We start from the raw sequence: 19,606 nt of genomic DNA, 5'->3' as shown, positions 1-19,606 counted from the left end.
TAATTCGTTTATTGACTGTTTGAGATATGCAGAATTTTAGTAGTTGTCATCTGTTTGATTAACAGATGTATTAAGAAAAATGCATTGTCAATATGGTAGATTAACTACAATGAGTAACCACGCAGGACCGAAAAAAATATTTTTGAAATCAATATATTGTTCATTGGCACTACCTATAGCGAAAATGATTGTCATATAATCAAATACCCATAATCCATATCATTATTTGATATCGCTGTCAAGAAGCCAACTCAGCAATCTTATCTGCACTTTTCATTTTCTTTACCAAAGACACATTGTCCCACCAAGATCACATTCAAAATCTCAACAAGTGATCCAGTAGTGAGGGAACAAACTACGGTTTCTTAATAAACAAAAAAATATGAGAGATTTTGGAATTCGATACTCTGAATTGATGAGTCTACTTGACTGTGGCCATGAACAAGGTAAAATTTCTCATAATCTCTTCGGACTCGAAAGAAATAAATAATCATAACTTATCATAATTATCGTTCTGTTAATAAAATAAAATAAAATAAAAACAAAGATCGCATCCAAAACCTCCAACAAGCTTTATTTGAGTGGAAAATATGACACTCCATTTAATAAGCCAATAAATGAGATATTATTCTGTGGCCCCTACTCCCTCGTAACACATGCATTTTGTTATCATGATATTATCTCCCTCCTTCAAATCATTGAGTTTCGGCGTGTGTACACAAAAGCTATAACATTTGAATAATGTTATTCATATTATATTTTTATATCATATTTCTATACCATCTTAGGTGAAAACTAATGTAGACAGTCACATCATTTGAAAAAATTGCAAAACCTAAGGAAATGAAGGAGAAAGACTTCTCGTATATCACAATCATCATTTAATTAACTAGTTTTTCTTAATTTTTAGTTTATTAAATAATGAACTAAATTTAAAATTTTGATTAATTCAAATAATGTGGCTGTCCACATCAAATGCCACCTAAGGTGGTATGAAAATGTGATATAAAAACATGGTATGAATAGCATTACTCATAAGAAATAAATAACCATGACTTATCACAAATTATCCATAAGAAAATGTGATAGTAAAATTTCTCATAATCTCTCAGGACTCAAAAGAAATAAATAACCATGATTTATCACAAATTATCCATCTGTTAATAAAATAAAAACAAAGATAGCATCCAAAGCCTCCAACAAGCTTTATTTGAGTGGAAAATATGACACTCCATTTAATAAGCCAATAAATGAAATATTATTCTGTGACCCCTACTCCCTCGTAACACATGCATTATTGCAATTTGTTAACATGATATTATGGATGAGGATCCTCTCCTAATCTAAGGATGAGGATCTTCATGACCAAGTGCTCTTCATATCATATTTTTATATCATATTTCTGTACCATATTAGGCGGAAACTGATGTAGACAGCCACATCATTTGAAAAAATTGCAAAACTCAAGAAAATGAAGGAGAAAAACTTCTCGTATACAACAATCATCATTTAATTAACTAGTTTTTCTTAATTATTAGTTTATTAAATAATGAACTAAATTTAAAAATCTGATTAATTCAAATGATGCGGCTGTCCACATCAAATACCACCTAAGATAATATGAAAATGTGGTACAGAAACATGATATAAATAGCATTACTCATATAGTTTAGGCCGTTGCTCTCATCTTTTTTTTCTTGTTTAGGATTTCAGGAATCTTTTTGGCCGTTGGATTTTTATTCCGCAATTCTATCTATTTAGCCGTTTGATCTTACTTTTGGCGATGAAGTAAAGGTGCTTCGAATTCAGACATGCAATCTTGAATAACGTGCTATAAAGTTTGTGATGATGAGGCGTTGCATTTGTTGCATGTGCACAAAAAACGAGAAATTACCTCTGATAATTTGCCTTGATATTAACCGTCGAATTTGTTGAAAAACCGGTCCACATTCAACGGCTAGATGATTTTGAAATATCTCCTGAAATACTTACTGCTTCCTTTTCCTCATTTCTTCATCAAATCCTTAATTTTCCATTCTATCTAGAAATACTCTAACTATTTAGTTACGTATCTTTTTAGTGATATGAGTTTTCAGTTGTAATTTAGTTATTTTCGAACTACAAATAAGAGTGTTTCGTGGTGAATTGTCCCAATAAAAAGAATAGGTCATTCATCGTTAATGTACTGCATTTTCAATTCAAACTCTTTCTCTTTTTTTAATCTAACTTAAAATAGTAATATTGCTTGTAATGATATATCTACGCTACGGAATTTGGGAAGAAATTGGTTACGAGCTTGTCAAACTCGAGATTCTAACTTAAAATCTCTTATTTACAAGTAAAGAATAATATTATTAAATTGTAATATTAAGCGACAACTTTTGTTATTCTTGTAATTATATTTTCTGGTTGCAATTAAAAATTGGAAATAAAATCCTTGACCTAATTCTAGCCATTTTCTGACCGTCATTAAAACTTGAGCTAACCCCACGTACAGTTGTACCTGTAATCTTTGTGCAAATGAATACGATCCAATTATTTGGTTCGCACATTAATATCTTATCCAAAAACAAAACTGCATCTGCATCCCTAGAGAATTGATTCGTACATTAATATCTTATCCAAAAACAAAACTGCATCTGCGTGGTGTATTGTCTGCCCTTCCATTTTCATATTCTTTCCATGCCTCATATTTGTGTGGTCACGATTAAGTCACATTAATATTTTATATTCATATTACTTTTTCTTTTATTATTTTTATAAAAAATTAATATAAAATGTTGACGTGGCTTAACCGTGACCACACATCACAGGAGGGCATGAGAAGAGTATAGAAATAGGAGGGCAGACAATCCACCTCCCCCTAGTTCTCTAACGAAACTTACACAAAACAAGTTGATCGATACGTGACATTCTAATCTAATAATATAATATTATGATGTTAAAAACCTTATACATGTATTACTTTATTAAAACGGAATGTCACAGGAACAATAAACGGGTTCAAAATCATGTTTTTTTTTTTTTTTTAAAGCTATTTTCTGGACCAGTTGATAAGTGAGGCTGCTGGGATCTGTGTGATTCTGTGATACATGTGAATTCCGAAACCCTGCGACAATTCCTGGTGTCGTTTTTTACTTGGCAGCCTTTTAATGTCGATATACTGGAATCTGTATATTCGATGGTTACTGCTAAATTATTTTCAGGGAACAGCAACCTACCTGCCTCTCTGTAAGACATGCAGTGCCATCCAGTCCAGTTGGAATTTGATCAAATCCGAGAAAAAAAAAAATGAAAGCAAATCTATTGGAAGAAGTAACTGAGGCTTGGAAGTCCAACTGGAGCAAATCAATCAAGTCATACCTTTTTTTAGTGTTAGCTGATTGTGTTTCCTTGTAATTGTAAAATTGTTGGTAGCTCTTCAAGTAGTGATTTAAGGAGACTGATTGGAGCCTGCTTCCCAGCTGCTCCAATTTGATATACATCCCACATTGGACATAGGGAATGAGAAAAAGCAAAGCAATTTATATAGGATTAGCCCACTCTAACTAACACCAATATTTTTTGTGATAAAACCTCACACTTAAAGGATTGGGTAGATGGTAAAGTAAGGACAGTATCGATGTTGTTGGAATGGACCATCGGCCCGTCGACCTGAAAAATTCAACAAAATCTAACTGATCCCAAAAGCAAATATTATAAAAAATGGTACAATTCGTGGGCTACAATATATGCATGGATGATCCAGATTTAACGCTGCTTTAATTTAAAAATATAGTTAGTCGCTTAGTCGCTCTTGCTTACAATGCATTGATGATTAAGATTTGTCCATTTGTTCGTGGACAAAAGACTTTAGCATTGTTCTAACATTATAAAGAATGTTACACTTTACATACCACACCTCCAATGCATGTCCATTCAACTCATGGGCGACTAAACGAGCATTATTATAACATTATAAAGATACAATGCATTATGCATTAACGATCAGGACTTACGTGCTCGTTCATGGATAACTAACCTTATCACTACTTTAACATTTATAAAGAATGATACAGCCCCGCCTACATTCGTATGTAATTGGAATTCTTCCGTTTGGCTCATGAGCGACCGACATTTACATTGATCTAACATCATAGACATCAATAAAGCAGATTCAGAATATACATGATTGTATTTGCTGGCCCAGAATCCAGATATACAGCTTAGCTTTTAAGATGGAGATGGACCCATGAGAAAAAGGTTGAGACGATCGCATGCCAATTGGATGAGGGTTTGAAAGCACATGTAGCATAACAAAAGGGGAGCCATGGAAGTAGTCAAGTTGAAATGATTATTCCCACAGTTCCCACCTGCGTCAAATTATAAAATTCAAGATCAAAGGAGTTCTTGCGGATATGGAAGGAAACCCTAATGCATGTAGGGAGTTAAATAGGCTTTGCTAAATATAGTTATTTATGTATATGTGAACGACTGAGAATTGTTGATCACTGCCATGGAATTCGAAGATATACATTAACTTTCGGTTTTCGGCTCACGCAAGCGTTTCTCAAGGAATAAATATTGATGCTTAGTTTGGAGGGTTTAATGTAGACAATCTAATTATGCAGTTGAATGCTACCTGAAAATAGCATATTTCTTTTATTATAATTTAGTCACGGTTGCAAGTGAGAGTTTGTCACCTCTTTTGATATAATACTGCCACTTAGTTGAGAATACATTGAAGATGGATAAAGTTTGAGTTTAATTTCAAATATTTTTTTCACTTAGTATTATGGTCTAGTAATATTCCTCTTCATTTGTAAGTGAGAGATTTTAAGTTTGATTCTCGCTAAAGACGAATTTAAACCACATTATTGCTAACCAATTGTGAGACAAAACCTATAGTGTAGATTATATCGTTTGTCTAAAAAAAAAAAAAAAAAAATTTAATCACGGTTGCAAGTGAGAGTTTGTCATCTAATTTTTTTTTTTTTTTTTTTTTAAAAAAAAACTGTTGAAAAACCTTCATAAAGTTACGAATTCTTACCCCATGAATTGCCAACTTAACCTTTAGTTTTAGATATAATACTGCCCAACTTTTGCCTACATGGATGTGAAACCCGCTTCATGCAGATTGGAGGGAAGAATGCGTACGAGCATAGAAAATATAAAATGTCAAATTAGTATTTGATGACATATGTGGTAATTTGACATTTTGTATAAATTTTTTCTTCAATTGATATGTTAAATGAAAATGTCAGGTCTAGTTGTTAAAATAATCAATATTATAATATTGACAACCACTCAAATAATATTCCACAACATTTATGGCGTGTTTACGAGCCAGTAATCGGAATCAAAATGTAAAATTGGATTCCGATTACGGGATAATACTTTCGTTTACTAAACTTGGGGAACTAAGAAAAAAAGGTGCACCCACACAAAATCAGGAATCCAATTCCTCATTTTCAAGGAATAGGACTCCTTAATTGGTGGTGGTATTCCGGGAGTATGGAGGAATCATGATCAAAATTTCTTACCATTATGCTCTTAGATATTTACTATAATTTCTTTTTGCTAGGCAGTACTTCTTGAATTTCATGTTTTTTTTTTTAAATAAACATAAGAATTAAACAAATAAGAAATAATTAATGATTATAGGGCAATTACTATTAAGGTTTTATTGTGTTCCACAAATATCACTAATGATACAATTAATCTGAATAAAAGATTATCCAATTGATTAGTATATAAATATGTTATTTAGAATAAGGGTATTTTAGTAATCATATTCATTTCTATTCCGATTCAGGTGAGTTTGTAAATAATTTATATGAACTCAATTCCGTTCTTACTCCTATTCCATAACATTCAAGTAAAAGTTTGAATAGGAATCTAAAACTCCTCTTCATTCCAACTCCCTCATGATTCAATTTTCCCTCAATTCAATTCCTCATATTTTGATTATGGGTTACGTAAACGAGCCATTAATAGGCAAGAAAATAATGAATTGAAGCCTTGAACTTGTGCTATCACTTTTGAGAGTAGCTGCAACGTATGCTTTTTCACGTCATGTCACATTAGAATTGATGTTTCAATTGAAAAAAACAAAAATTATAACTATCTTTTCTTAAACATTTTTTATGAAATACAAATATATTGTTTGACATTTTCTTTAAGATGTTCTAGTCATTCACAACCTTACAGTTGATTTTGTCAATGAACTATTACTCCAAACAATTAGGATGCAATCCTTAAAAGGACATGACATATTAACATCAGCAAATGAAAAAAAAAATTATATATATATATATATATATATATATTAATTTAATGAATAAAGTATATTATAATATAAAGTATTTAGAATGTTACTTTTATAACATAATTGTATTGTCTTTCTAGTATAAATAAAACACACATGTATTGATGAACCCTATGTGGATATATTAGATTGATCTCGTGATGAATATTAATTTGTAGGAAAAATAACTATGAAATTTTTAAGTATACAAGAATGATAAAAAATTTATATTTAAAGTTTATCACGGAACGAATTTTGAATGAATTATGGTGCGAAAGTCCAACAACAAATTAAGTCTCGCACAATTTTTTCTTATGAATGTGAGTGATGTAATAATTTGACATAAAATATAACATAGGATCTCCTCATCCACTGACAAAGCTAGCGTTACGTCCTTGCCCTAAGAAGTAGGCAAATGAGCTAGCTAGCACCTATTTTTGGAAAATGATCATCCCGATCATTTTCTAGGAATTTTAAGAATTTTACAATCATTCATCGTACGATCGAAAATCATTTTAAATTTTAAATTTTAAAATTAAATACTTACAATATCTAACAAAAACTAATATAATGTACAATGACCGGTGACCGAGTACAAATCTCTGGAATCTCTAAGAAAATAATCAGACAAAGATCTTTTGCCCTTTTTTTTTATAGCATTTCTGACAGCAGGCACATGAAATCAATTCGTACAGTCATGCCAACAAAGCGTTATAAATTTTGGAAAGTTGTGGCCTAATGGGTCATGTGTCGTAAGAATGAAGTGGAATAATGTCACGTGCCTACAAAGTTTTATGCAGTCTTTGTAATACTTTATTTAATTATTTACGTTGAGTACAGGTGTAGTATCAAGCGGATTATTATATAGCGTGGCTTGGTATTCATAAATGAAAGTGGAGTCCGTTTTCTATATCACTATTATTTTTAAGATTTTTATTGCAAATGATTTTGAAATTGATCCACATTATTAAAATGATTATTGAAATTGAAAATTGATAATATAATCCTTAAAAATAAGTGTTGTCCTTCCACCATAATTTTGTCAAAAATTTTTATTATGTGCTGATGTAGCACATAAATAGGTCATACAAGTCTTCTTCTTTTTTTTTTTTTTTTCTTTCACAAATGTCCCTGAAATAGCCACTGAATCAACATGGTCATTGAAATTGAAAATCGATCAATGTAGTCCAAGAAATAGATGTCTCAAATCAATGTGGTATTTCCGTTGCAATCTTGTAAAAAAACTTGTTATGTATTAATGTAGCACATAATTGGGACCTAGGTTTCCTCATGGTTATCAGCATTCCAGGCAGCAAATTGCAAACCAACAAGGAGAGGAGAGAGGGGGGGGGGGGGGGGGGGTGGTGGGGGATTACTCACGCCACGGTGGTTTCCTCCTAACCAAGGCTGGGTCAAAATCAACACGAATGGGGCGTTAAATGTCAATACCAAGCTGGGTGGGGTTGGAGCGGTACGATACGGGACTGGAGGGGTGTTTTTTGGCGACAGGGGTGTGGCAATATCCAAGCGTCACTTCTATGCCGCTCCTGGAGTTGTTTGCTGTGAGACACGGACTGCAATTGGCCCAGCAGCAAGGGTTGCATCAGGTCGTGGTGTAGAGTGATTCCATGAAGGCCATTGCAACATTTAATAAGACCTATTCGGACTCGTCGACAATAGGTTTGTTTGCGGATGATGTGTTGTAGATGGCATCCTCCTTTTACATGTTGAATTTTATTCACTTTTCTCGTTTATGTAATGGGATTGCCCATTGTTTTGCAAAGTGTGCTTTGACTAGCAGCAATAATTTAATTTGGATTGAGGAGCCTGCTATCCTCATTCAGGATCTCCTCCTCCAAGACATATGTAGCTCTTCGTGACTTGATTTTAATCAATATAACGTTTTCTTTTTAAAAAATTAATAATTAATTAAGAAACTTGTCAAACTAGAGATCCAGTCTCACAATCACCTCTAATCCTAACCCACACTACTCTACCTCCATTATGATAGCCTTTGCAGTCTCTTAAAAATAAAAAAATAAAAAATAAAATAAAATAAAATCTTAAGGCACCCATCTTTACACCCTTCACCAAATTGGACCAAGATCGAGACGAACTTTGTGACGGCTTGGATTCGGGACGACTTTTGTGACATCACTATCAACATTTAGAGAGCTTGTTGGGTGCTCCCCCAATGATCTTGGCTATGCGGAGAATGATGAGCTTTGCTTTGAGATAATTGCAAAAATGTATTTTGACAACTTTTTAATTAATTATTAAACTCACACCAGCACATAACATAATTTTTGACAGAATTGTGATGGAAGGACCACATTAATTTGCAACACCTATTTTCAAGACTACATTGATCGATTTTTAATTTTAGAGACCATCTTGATAGTGTGGGTTAACATCAAAGATCATTTGTGATAAAAATCCTTAAATATTGTGGGATCTATTTATGTGCCCATAAGTGTATAACATAATTTTTTATAGATTTGGGACAGAGGGATAACATTGGTTTGTGACATCTATTTTCAGGAACTATATTGATTGATTTTCAATTTTAGATACCTCTTGATTGTGTAGGCTAATTTCAAAGACCATTTGTGGTAAAACCCTTCCCTTTATTTTTTGATAAAAAAAATATTGTCTCCTCGATCAAATTTTTATACTAACTTTATAAATTATATAATGTGTTGCCAATATAAGATAGCAGGTTAATCAATAAAAAAATTTCTAATTCTTTAACAACATGCCAAACAATTATCCCACGTGTAGAGATTAGAGATGCATGTACATAAAACAAGAAGAAAGTCCATCCAAGCAAATTACATCTCTCCCTCGCGTTTTTATCTTCCTCTTCCTCATCACATTTTCCTTACTTGATTTTTGTTTTTCTTGTATGGAATGGAACTCTGTCGTCTCCGACTCCATTACTGAATCCAAACAAGAAGCAAACACCTTTCACACATATCTGTCGTTCACCCACCAAACCCCATTTCGTCATCTCTCCTATATTAAGCCTTCATCCTTCACCACCCACTTCACTGCAATCCAAAACCAGACAAAATCTAGAGAGAGAAAGCTTGAGACATAGATAGACAGTCGAGAGAAGGGGGGGGGGGAGAGAGAGAGAGAGAGAGAGCGCTTTTCTTGTCCTTCCTATTTTCTCTTTCTCTTTCCATTTCTTGCAGATATAATCCATTGGCCTAGACCCTTTGACCTATAAAGCTCTTCAATTCTCTCCCATTTTCCTAACCCACCTCTCTGAATCTATCATACGAAAAACCCACTTGTTCCTTTAGCTTTCTCGGCAACCAAACAGAAGAAAAGGTAGTGGCTTTATTGATATGACGGCGTTTGGAGCGAAATGGCAGGGTTTGAGATCCGTGGCAATGGTGATGTTTCACTTTGCGGCGGCTTTTGCGTTTGTTTCGGCGGAGAGAGGCCTGAGGCTTGAAGGTTCGAGGTTCAACGGAACAGAGGGATCCGAATCTAATTACCTTCTCAAAGCTGTGAATTTCTTATGGCAATCGGAAAAAACGGGATATCATCATGTTTGGCCGGTAAACCCCACAAAACCTGTTTAACTTTATCTTTTGCTTGAATTTTCTGTTTAATCTTGAAGTATACTTTACTTTCCAGCTGAAAATGATTTCTGACAATAAAACCAGCTTTATGATAATAAAAGACAACCAAAAAGCAGTTTTGAATAAGTACTTTTTAAGACATTTTGGTCATGAAGCACTTTTTAAGAAACACTTCCGAGCAGTTTTCAAGAAGCACTGGCTTTTAATAAATTTTTAAATGCGTTTAGAACTTCTAACAAAAATGCTTATGGCCAGAAGTACTTTTTAGAAAATGTCAGTCCAAATGGGCCCTAAGAATCTAAGATTACCCCTGACCCTCTTTCCTTGTAAATAGTTGTAGTAGATTGGTGTAAGCCTGAATGCAGAGAAGTGCACATCATGTGGATAAATCATAAATATGTGTTAGTTGGGATTTTAAGGCAAAGCGGTGTTAAATTGGATACTTATTGCTAATTCCTCTGTTTTTATATGCATGTAGAAAACTAACTATAAGGGGGTTGTAAATAATGGATTTTGTGAACTTTGGTTTATAGGAAATGAAATTTGGGTGGCAAATTATTGTGGGTTCTATTGTTGGATTCTGTGGAGCTGCTTTCGGGAGTGTAGGCGGTGTTGGTGGTGGTGGCATTTTCGTTCCTATGCTTAGCCTAATCATTGGGTTTGATCCAAAGTCAGCAACAGCTATATCGAAATGTAAGAAAAGATCTTCTGGTGTTTTTGATAGGAAAGAAACTATGTATTGTTGAAATGGTAGTTATATAATACGGTGTATGTTGAACTGCTTCAGAAGCAGCGCTAGCGGTATCATTGTTCAAATGTGATGGCTGTTTGAACTGAATCAAGGTTTTTCTCAAACTACTTGACTTTTTTTTTTCATACAGAAAGCTCTTTATCACAGATCACTGTCACCTGATTTTAGTTCCTCGGTGTGACACCTGAAGTCCTTACGCTGTGTTAATTTGTCATGGTAGTTTTAGTGGATAGGCTTTTAAGTCCTTTTCATGGTTGAGACCTATAAAATTGTTTTCTCAAACTACATTGATTTTTACGTAGTGATTTTACTGTTATATTGAATAACTGACTGGAAGTTACGTCATCGTGGATTCATTGTGCTTCGTTTCAGGTATGATCATGGGTGCAGCTGGCTCAACTGTGTACTATAATCTTAAGCTAAGGCATCCGACAATAAATATGCCCATTATTGACTATGATTTGGCTGTACTCATCCAACCGATGCTCATGCTGGGCATTAGTATCGGAGTGGCTTTCAACGTGATCTTTGCTGATTGGATGGTCACAGTTTTGCTGATTGTTCTCTTTATAGGTAATGGACCAATCATTACTTAGGTTCCACTTTCTTGGCCTTGCGCTTGAATACTTCAAATGCTTACTATTGTCGTTTTCAGGTACATCAACAAAGGCGTTCTTCAAGGGTGTTGAAACATGGAAAAAGGAAACCATTATGAAGAAGGTAATGCTAAATTTCTGACTGTCATTACGTAATTCAAAGATCACGATATATCATGTCACCTAAGTACGCATTGTATATCTACCTCCATAGTTATATATGCCAATAAACAAGGCTTCAATTTAAATTCAGGGTTTTAAGTTTTTCTGAAATGCATACATTGCACTACTAAATGTTTTGCTAACCATTGCTTTTTTTGTCTGGATTTTAGGAGGCCGCTAGGCATTTGGAGTCAGCTGGTGAGTTTGTTCTACTGTTGCTAAATGTTGTATAAAACATTAGAATTTTTTACTTGTAGTTGAGTCCTACAATTTCGCCATATATTTTCTTGTTTGGTCAGCTGCTGGTGAGAATGTGGCATACAAGCCTCTCCCAAGTGGCCCAGCGAATGAGCAGCAAAAGGAAACCAAGGAGCAGGAGGTGAGTGCACGCACGGTACTTGCGCAGACACTGTTATAATTTTGATGGAGTTTCGAAGCTAAATCTTGATGACCATTTCAGGTCTCGGTCATTGAGAATGTTTGCTGGAAGGAGCTTGGACTTCTGGTTTTTGTCTGGGTTGCATTTCTTGCACTGCAAATTGCCAAGGTTTCCATCTCTTTACCTAGTCTATCAGAAATTTTTTATTGCAAATTCCTTTTATTATACGACATTGTGGAGTTAACGGGTGATAACCATCTGACTTTTCCACAGCAACGCACAACTACTTGTTCTCCAGCATATTGGGTAGTGAATTTGTTACAGGTACTATGGTGTGAATGTATTTGTTTCTCTGCATGTTACCTGTAAAAATTTAATACCTGAACGGTCAGGAACGAGTCACTGTTTCCATGTTCTGCAGATCCCAGTTTCCCTTGGTGTATCTATGTACGAAGCAGTGAGCCTTTACCAGGGACGGAGAGTAATAGCATCTAAGGGAGAGGAAGGGACAGATTGGAAAGTGCACCAGCTGGTTATCTACTGTCTCTTTGGTGTAATTGCAGGAATCGTAGGTGGGTTGCTTGGATTAGGTGGAGGATTTATCATGGGTCCGCTGTTTTTGGAGCTCGGAATCCCCCCGCAGGTGAGTTTTGTGATTTTCCTTGACATGAACATGATCTTGATTCTTGAATAATGACGCAGAATCTTTTTAACCAAGCGTTATTAAACAAAATAAAGAGCCATCATCAACGGTTTAGTTTGTTCTAAAACTTCTTGGTGATTACGTTGCAGGTCTCCAGTGCCACAGCCACATTTGCAATGACATTCTCGTCATCCATGTCCGTTGTAGAATACTACCTTCTAAAACGTTTTCCAGTTCCTTACGGTAAGTTTTATCAAAGCAACGCCAAGGATAGTTCGCTACAAAATTGTCATTCTTTATCCAGTTGTAGACAGGTGGAGCTAATAGTTCACAGTTCGTCTAAATTTGTATATTAACGCACATACATTCCAATCTTTCTGCAGCTGTCTACTTGACCGCGGTTGCCACTGTTGCGGCGTTGGTAGGACAGCACATTGTGAGAAGGCTGATTATACTATTTGGAAGGGCATCTCTGATCATATTCATTCTAGCCTTTACCATATTTGTCAGTGCAATCTCACTAGGTGAGTTTTTTTTCGTCGACAAACTTCACTTCAAGTTGAGTTAACACCCTGAATTCTGAGAGGTATTTGTTCTCTTTTGTTTTTGTTTTTTCAGGTGGAGTTGGGATATCGAACATGATCGGGAAGATTAACCAGAACGAATACATGGGTTTCGAAAACCTTTGCAAGTATGATGTATAAAATGTGTCCTTTTAAAGGGGAAAAAATTGCTAGGGTTCTCATTGATGAACTCTGTACTGTGTTCTGCTACTACCAGTTTCTTTTTTTGTCAAAGTTTTTGTACTTACTAGGTCAAATTTGTGTTTTGCCCCCAAAATTGTGGATCAGTAATGTGAAAGCTAGTTTCTCCTTTTCTCTACTTTGTTAGATAGTTTTTATTTTTATTTTTATACAACCGACGTTGGGGAGAGGGAGAAGTCGAACCATCAAACACATAGACAATTGCCTGCTCTTAGTTTACTTGAGCTACAAGGTTCTTGCTTATGGTGAGAATCTTTTTATTTCTATACAACCAGTATTGCGGAGTGAGGAATCAAACCAACCTCGAATACATACACAACTGCCTGCACCATCAAACACAAAACCTAGAACACATACACAGCTCTTTGATCTTAATTACTTGAGCTACGAGATTCTTGCTTCTGGTGGAATCTTTTGCGAGTACGTAGCTGCGCGTACGTAGTTGATCATAACACTCAATCCTTGTCAGCAGCCAATCAGAGTGATAAGAACTAATATTACACTCCAAGGGTATATGATTGATTAATTAATCATATATCCTAACTCAAGAGAAACGTCATATAATCATTTTAGTTGCATAAATTGAATGTTTCAATGTTATGAATTTATACGACACTACGTTTTAAGTGACTTAGATCTATCATCTAATTTTTTTTTTTTTTGAGTTCTTTATCGCATATCTAACTAGTTTGTCCTTTTTTTTTTTTTTTTTCCAATAGTTAAGGTGTTGAAAAAATGAGGGGGAGAGGATTGGTTGGCCACAAGGGTGCTTGATTTTCACTAGTCCTTCTCATATATGTAGTCATTAAATTCAACTATGTATGTCATACTCCTTAGGGATTTGGCTACAACACTTATGGGTTCATTTAGAAATGCTTTTAAAATGATTGCAATCACTTTTAGAGAATATGTTTTTAGATTCGAGTGCTCGAGGATTCATTTGCGTCTTTTATTAAGGAATGATTTAAAAAATATTTTCACCAAAAGTGGTTTTAGTTATTTTAAAAGTATTTCCAAACTAGTTCATTAGTACTTAATATTACCACCATTTGACGGTTAGACGTAGTCTAGAATTTTCACAATTAGACATTGCAAGGTCAAGCCACTTTAATTTTGCAACTTTCTTTCAAAGCAACAAAACTGCCAAACTTGCAAGGTCTGCCTAACCTTGATTTGGCAGACTTTTGAGCTACCAAACAGGGATGGCCTTCCTTGCCCTCCGTAATTGTTTTGTGTTGAGGTGGTGTGGTGGGATGATGCTTGTCCTTTTGTGGCGGTGTCTCTTGTTTGTGGTCCCTCATACTGCCCTTCTTCTGTTTCGCTTTGCTTGCCCCTCCTGTGGACCTTCCTTGTTTGTTTGGCTGTTGCCCTGGTTATGCATTTTCCAGTCTTCCAAATAAAAAAAATAAAAAATAAAAAATAATTACGAAACTGCAAGTTGGAGATGGATGACCTGCGAGGGATTCTTGAACTGAACCTTGAAAGTTATGTTAATTACAGGTCACCTTGTAGCTCAGGGAGCTTGTAACCTAAATTCCATCATATTTCCGTGCATGACGACTTTGATGTCAATATTTTATGCTGATACATAATGTGGTTCAATCAATTCGCACATTTTTAACGTAAAATATCATTGCATATATATATATATATATATATATAAACATATTTATCTCTATACTCAAGATTTGATCTGAGATCGCCTAATATTGCTAGAGGGAGACTTTTCAATGTGTCTAGAATATGAGCACATACGTCTGTGAACACGAAAGATTCCTTGAAACAAGAAACAAGAATAACGTGTACAAAATAATATTTTTGTGTTTATGATTTTGGGGTTACGATATCTCTCAAATTTGGTCCTCTGATTCTATCTTCGTAAGATGTAGATTTGTTGATCCAAGGGCCGTCGAGGCTTGATCTTGGATGAACAGTTGTAAGTTTCTTCAAGGGCCTTCGTGGCTTTGATCTTGAAGGTTGATGGAAGTTTCTTCAAGGGCCTTCAGGGCTTGATCTTGAATGTTGATGGATGAGCGGATTTTCAAGGGCTTTTAGGCTTGATCTTGAAGAACGGTTGGTTTTCTTCAAGGGCCGTCGAGGCTTGATCTTGAATGAACAGTTGGTTTTCTTCAAGGGCTTTTGGGCTTGATCTTGAAGAATAGATGTGTGGATTTGTTTGCTGATCCAAGGGGCCGTCGGGGCTTGATCTAAGGATGAACAGTTGATGAATGGATCTTCAAGGGGCGTTGGGCTTGATCTTGAAGAATGGGTGTATGGGTTTGTTGAGGTTGTTGATCCAAAGGGCCGTTGGGGCTTGATCTTAGGATGAACGGATGATGAATGATGAACACTTTCTTCAAGGGCCGTCGGGGCTTGATCTTGAAAGAGGATTTAACGAAGAATGAAGAGAGCTTTCTTGATCCTTCGGAATTCTTGAGAATTTGGATGGTTGGAAGCTTTGGAGTTTCAAAGCTTCAAGGATTTGGGGAATTCTCTTCTAATTTTGGAGTAGAGAAATGTATTTGTGAATTCCTTGATGCTTGATACCTTGATGGAGAAGCCTATTTATAGGCTTTGAGAATGAATCACCACCACAAAATATTTTTTTCCTTTCCAAGCACCATTGCCTAATTTTCCCACTTAATGCAATATTGAAATTGAAGTGGTGTAACTTATGGCCTAATTTCCCACTTAATACCATTTTAAACTTGAAGTGGTCTAACTTATGGCCTAATTTCCCACTTAACACCATTTTAAACTTGAAATGTGTATGCTTTGTCATTGCCCAAATGAGAAAAACTTGCTTTGATCCGTAATGGATTGAAGTGTGCTTGCCTTGTCATTGCCCAACATGAGAAGAAAAACTTGTTTTGATCCTCAATGGATTGAAATGTGCTTACCTTGTCATTGCCCAAATTGAGAAGAAAAAACTTGTTTAATCATCCAAGGGTATTTCTTCCTATTTTGTTGAGTCACATGCCATGTGTACAATTTGTACGACACGTGGCGTATGCCATGTATGCCCTGACATGTCAAAACTTTAATGCGTTGGTGAACATTTGTTTTACTGAAATTTCGATGTCTACAAATGCCCCCACTTCAAGGCGCGTCGTAGACATGTGCTTGTCACGTGTAGAAGATGCGTTTTGAAGTCCCTTAATGTAGATGTCAACCCAAGGGCCGTCGAGGCTTGATCTTGAATTGGGCTGGAAATTTCTTCAAGGGCCATTGAGGCTTGATCTTGAGTTCGACTGGAAGATTTTCTGGTTTCCTCCAATCGTTGATTTTCCACAGGCTTAGTCTTAAACTGGGCTGGAAATTTCTTCAAGGGCCATCGAGGCTTGATTTTGAGTTCGACTGGAAGATTTTCTGGTTTCCTCCAATCGTTGATTTTCCACAAGCTTAGTCTTGAACTGGGCTGGAGGATTCTTTTGGTCTCCCCCGAAGGTCTGAACTTACTCCTTTTATCTGGAGTTGAATTTGATTCAAGGGTGGAGAACACTTGATTTTGAATCGGGCTTGTGATTTCTTCAAGGGCCATCGAGGCTTGATCTTGAGTGAAAATAGGACCATGAGCGGTTTCAGGATTCAGACACATGGCAGGCAAGCACGAGGTGGAGGTGATGACCTGTTTCTTTGTTCAATCTTTCCAATTCGTATTGAAGAGGGTTAGAGGATAACTCAGCATATGCAGTTGTTGCGTTTGCTGACTATCCACAAGATTGATGTTTCATTGTCACTCGTCTTAGCTGTTCTCCAAGCAGATGTGGTCCATTCTCTGGAAGTGTATCAACCGTTGAAGATGACTACTCGAGAACAACGCTAGGTAAGCAACCAGGGAATAGATTCCAAGTAGTCGGTTCCAGATCGGAAGACTGACTCCAAGTGCCGGCTGATTGCTCTCTTTCACTTTGCCATGCGAGTAATAACAAGGACAAAGGAAAAGACAGGGAAAAAGCATGATATAAGACACCTTTGCTTTCGAAGAAGCAGCGAATGAATCAACACATATATTTGTTGTGCTTGTCTCCACATGCTTCGATGTATCATTTTCACTTGCCTTACTTGCTCCATTTGCAGAAGTGGTATTTCCTTATGCAGGTTTAACATCTTCTCTTGTAGTATTTGTCCTCTGATACAGGAGTTGAATGCAAACCTTGCATTTGAATGGACCCTCACTTCTTGGTGGCAGCGCAAGTTTGAGTGGAGGTTCCGACATATTGCTTTCTCTGTCCTTGTCTTGGCAGGTGAGAACAAGGGCAAAGGAAAAGACAGGGAAAAAGCATGATATGAGATACCTTTGCTTTCGCCCTTGATGATATGAGATACTTTTGCTTTTGAAGAAGCAGCGAATGAATCAGCACATATATTTGTTGTGCTTGTCTCCATATGCTTCGATTTACCGTTTCCTCCTGCCTCATCTGTACTCCAGGCATCTGGTATCTTCTTTGGGGAAGAAGAAAAAATTGAGTATTTCGAGAGGCTTTGCTGGGAGTGCGCCCTCAGATGTGAGGAAGAGTTGGGCATTTTTTTTTTTTGCAGGTCTGCCTTGCCATAAAAGATGAAGGTTGACATATATAGGGATTTCCCAATAGCAAGTGGTGGTACTGTTCCTTTACCATTGTCGACAACTGTTGGGTAATTGAACAGTAAGATTCACGCGTTCTCAACTTTGTCAGAAATCTTTGACAAAGTTGCCCGTGATTTCTGCAAAGCTGGGGTTGCATATGAAGGGTGATGACAAATCTGGAAGAGCCCAGCTTTTGAAATTCAGAGAGTGATGACTCTTCGATCCTTGAATAAGCGGCCCAGCTTTTGAGGTTCGGAGGGTGTTACCTCTTTGATTTCTGAACAAACGCTTCTTCGATTTTTGAGCAAGCGTCTCTTCGATTTCTGAATGGCAAACAGTAGTGCGGATGCGGCTTTGTCAGAGATCTTTTGACAAAGTTGCACGCGTTTTTTTTGAAAAGCCGAGAGAGCGTCGCCTTTCCTTTTAATAGAGGTATCGATCACCTCCAACATGCACACTTTGAAGATTGCCCATTTGTGAAAATCGTCTCCGGCCCTTTGAGATTTAACTCCATCCACCCTTCTCTTTTAACACCTTTGAAAATGGCTAACCCATCGAACATTTGCTTAGATTTGAGTCTCAGCAGTGATCCGGTTACGCCGCGTCAGGCTAAGGTATGGTGCCCGTCTTTCTTATCTTCTAATGGTCCCCTTACAGGTGAAGACTCCATGATGACGGATGCAACAACAGCTACGATAGTAGCTAGGAACCTCCTCACTCCTAAAGATGGTAGGCTGCTTTCAGGATGGTCCGATGAGTTGGCCGTTCAAGAGTCCCTAGCTCTCAGCGTTCAGTGTGCAGGCTCTGTGTCCAACATGGGCCAACGCCTACTTGCTCGCTTCCGTCAAGTTGAATCGTTGATGGCAGAGGTGGAAAATCTCAAGCAAGAGATCAAATAGCTTAAGCACGAGAATAGAAGTTTGCACGTGCTTGCAAATAACTATTCGACGGGCATGAAGAGGAAGCTTGATGAGCTGCAAGAATCTGAAGGTCGGATTCAAAGTGACCGTCAAAGGCTTGCGGCTTATCTCCAGAGGCACCTTTTTCCTGGGTCATCCAGCGTTCCACCAAGTATTGAGGCCTCGAATGATCTATCTTCGATGCCTCCTGCTTCGATGCTTCCCGCTCCTAGAGTTTTGCCAAGTACTGGGGCTTCACGTGAACATCCTTTGTGAAAGCTTCATCTTTTTTTTTTTTTTTTTTTTTTTTTTTTTTTGTACGCACTTGTAATTTCTCGGAGATCAATGAACATGCTTTATTTTATTCAGTGTATTGTGCTAAATACAGATAAAACATATACATCACCAAGATGTGTTATTTCTCTTTTTTATTTTATTTTATTTTATTTATTTATTTATTTTGATGGTGTGACTGTACTTGAAGTTTTAAAGTTTCAAGTTGCCTACGTACCCTTGGTTGAGGAGGGATCAAGTCATGACGTAGTTCAAATGAGTGATGGTTTTTTTTTTGATGATTTTGCCGTACACAGTTTATGCTCTTGCGGGCCAGGAGCGTGGTGCGTTTGCTTGAGGGGTAGTAGCGCTTCAAAAAATCTGCCGTTGATGGGGCCGATCTTTAACCCGTCTTCTGCCATGATTAAGTAGGCGCCATTGGTGTAGATCTCTTGTATTACGTAGGGTCCATCCCACTTTGATGTGAACTTGCTTTTTTGTCTTATGAGTTGTAATGATAGGCCTACGCAATGCCAGCACGAGATCTCCGGCTTGGAAAGACCTTGGGCGGACTTTCTTGTTGAATGCCTTGGATAACCGTGCTTGGTAGCATTCCAAGTGTTGTTGAGCTTCGAGCCTTCTCTCATCCAGCGCTTCCAACTCCTGAAGGCGCAACTTTGCATTTTCTTC

At 36.6% G+C, this 19,606-nt stretch overlaps 1 protein-coding gene across 1 annotated transcript; it reads left to right on the top strand.

Annotated features, from left to right (window-relative positions):
* Positions 1-9,110: 9,110 nt before the first annotated feature.
* On the top strand, positions 9,111-13,283 carry LOC137717855 (sulfite exporter TauE/SafE family protein 3-like). The gene is made up of 12 exons (XM_068457351.1): positions 9,111-9,855; positions 10,413-10,572; positions 11,003-11,203; positions 11,286-11,350; positions 11,559-11,586; positions 11,688-11,767; positions 11,849-11,935; positions 12,041-12,091; positions 12,189-12,410; positions 12,560-12,653; positions 12,794-12,934; positions 13,029-13,283. Exons 1-12 carry the CDS (start codon positions 9,640-9,642, stop codon positions 13,112-13,114), a joined length of 1,431 nt encoding a protein of 476 aa, XP_068313452.1. The 5' UTR covers positions 9,111-9,639; the 3' UTR covers positions 13,115-13,283.
* Positions 13,284-19,606: the final 6,323 nt, after the last annotated feature.

The sequence above is a fragment of the Pyrus communis genome, chromosome 15, assembly GCF_963583255.1.
Source record: "Pyrus communis chromosome 15, drPyrComm1.1, whole genome shotgun sequence".
Lineage (NCBI taxonomy): Eukaryota > Viridiplantae > Streptophyta > Magnoliopsida > Rosales > Rosaceae > Pyrus > Pyrus communis.
Note: the sequence above shows the minus strand (reverse complement) of the source record. Positions and strands in the feature narration are given on the sequence as shown.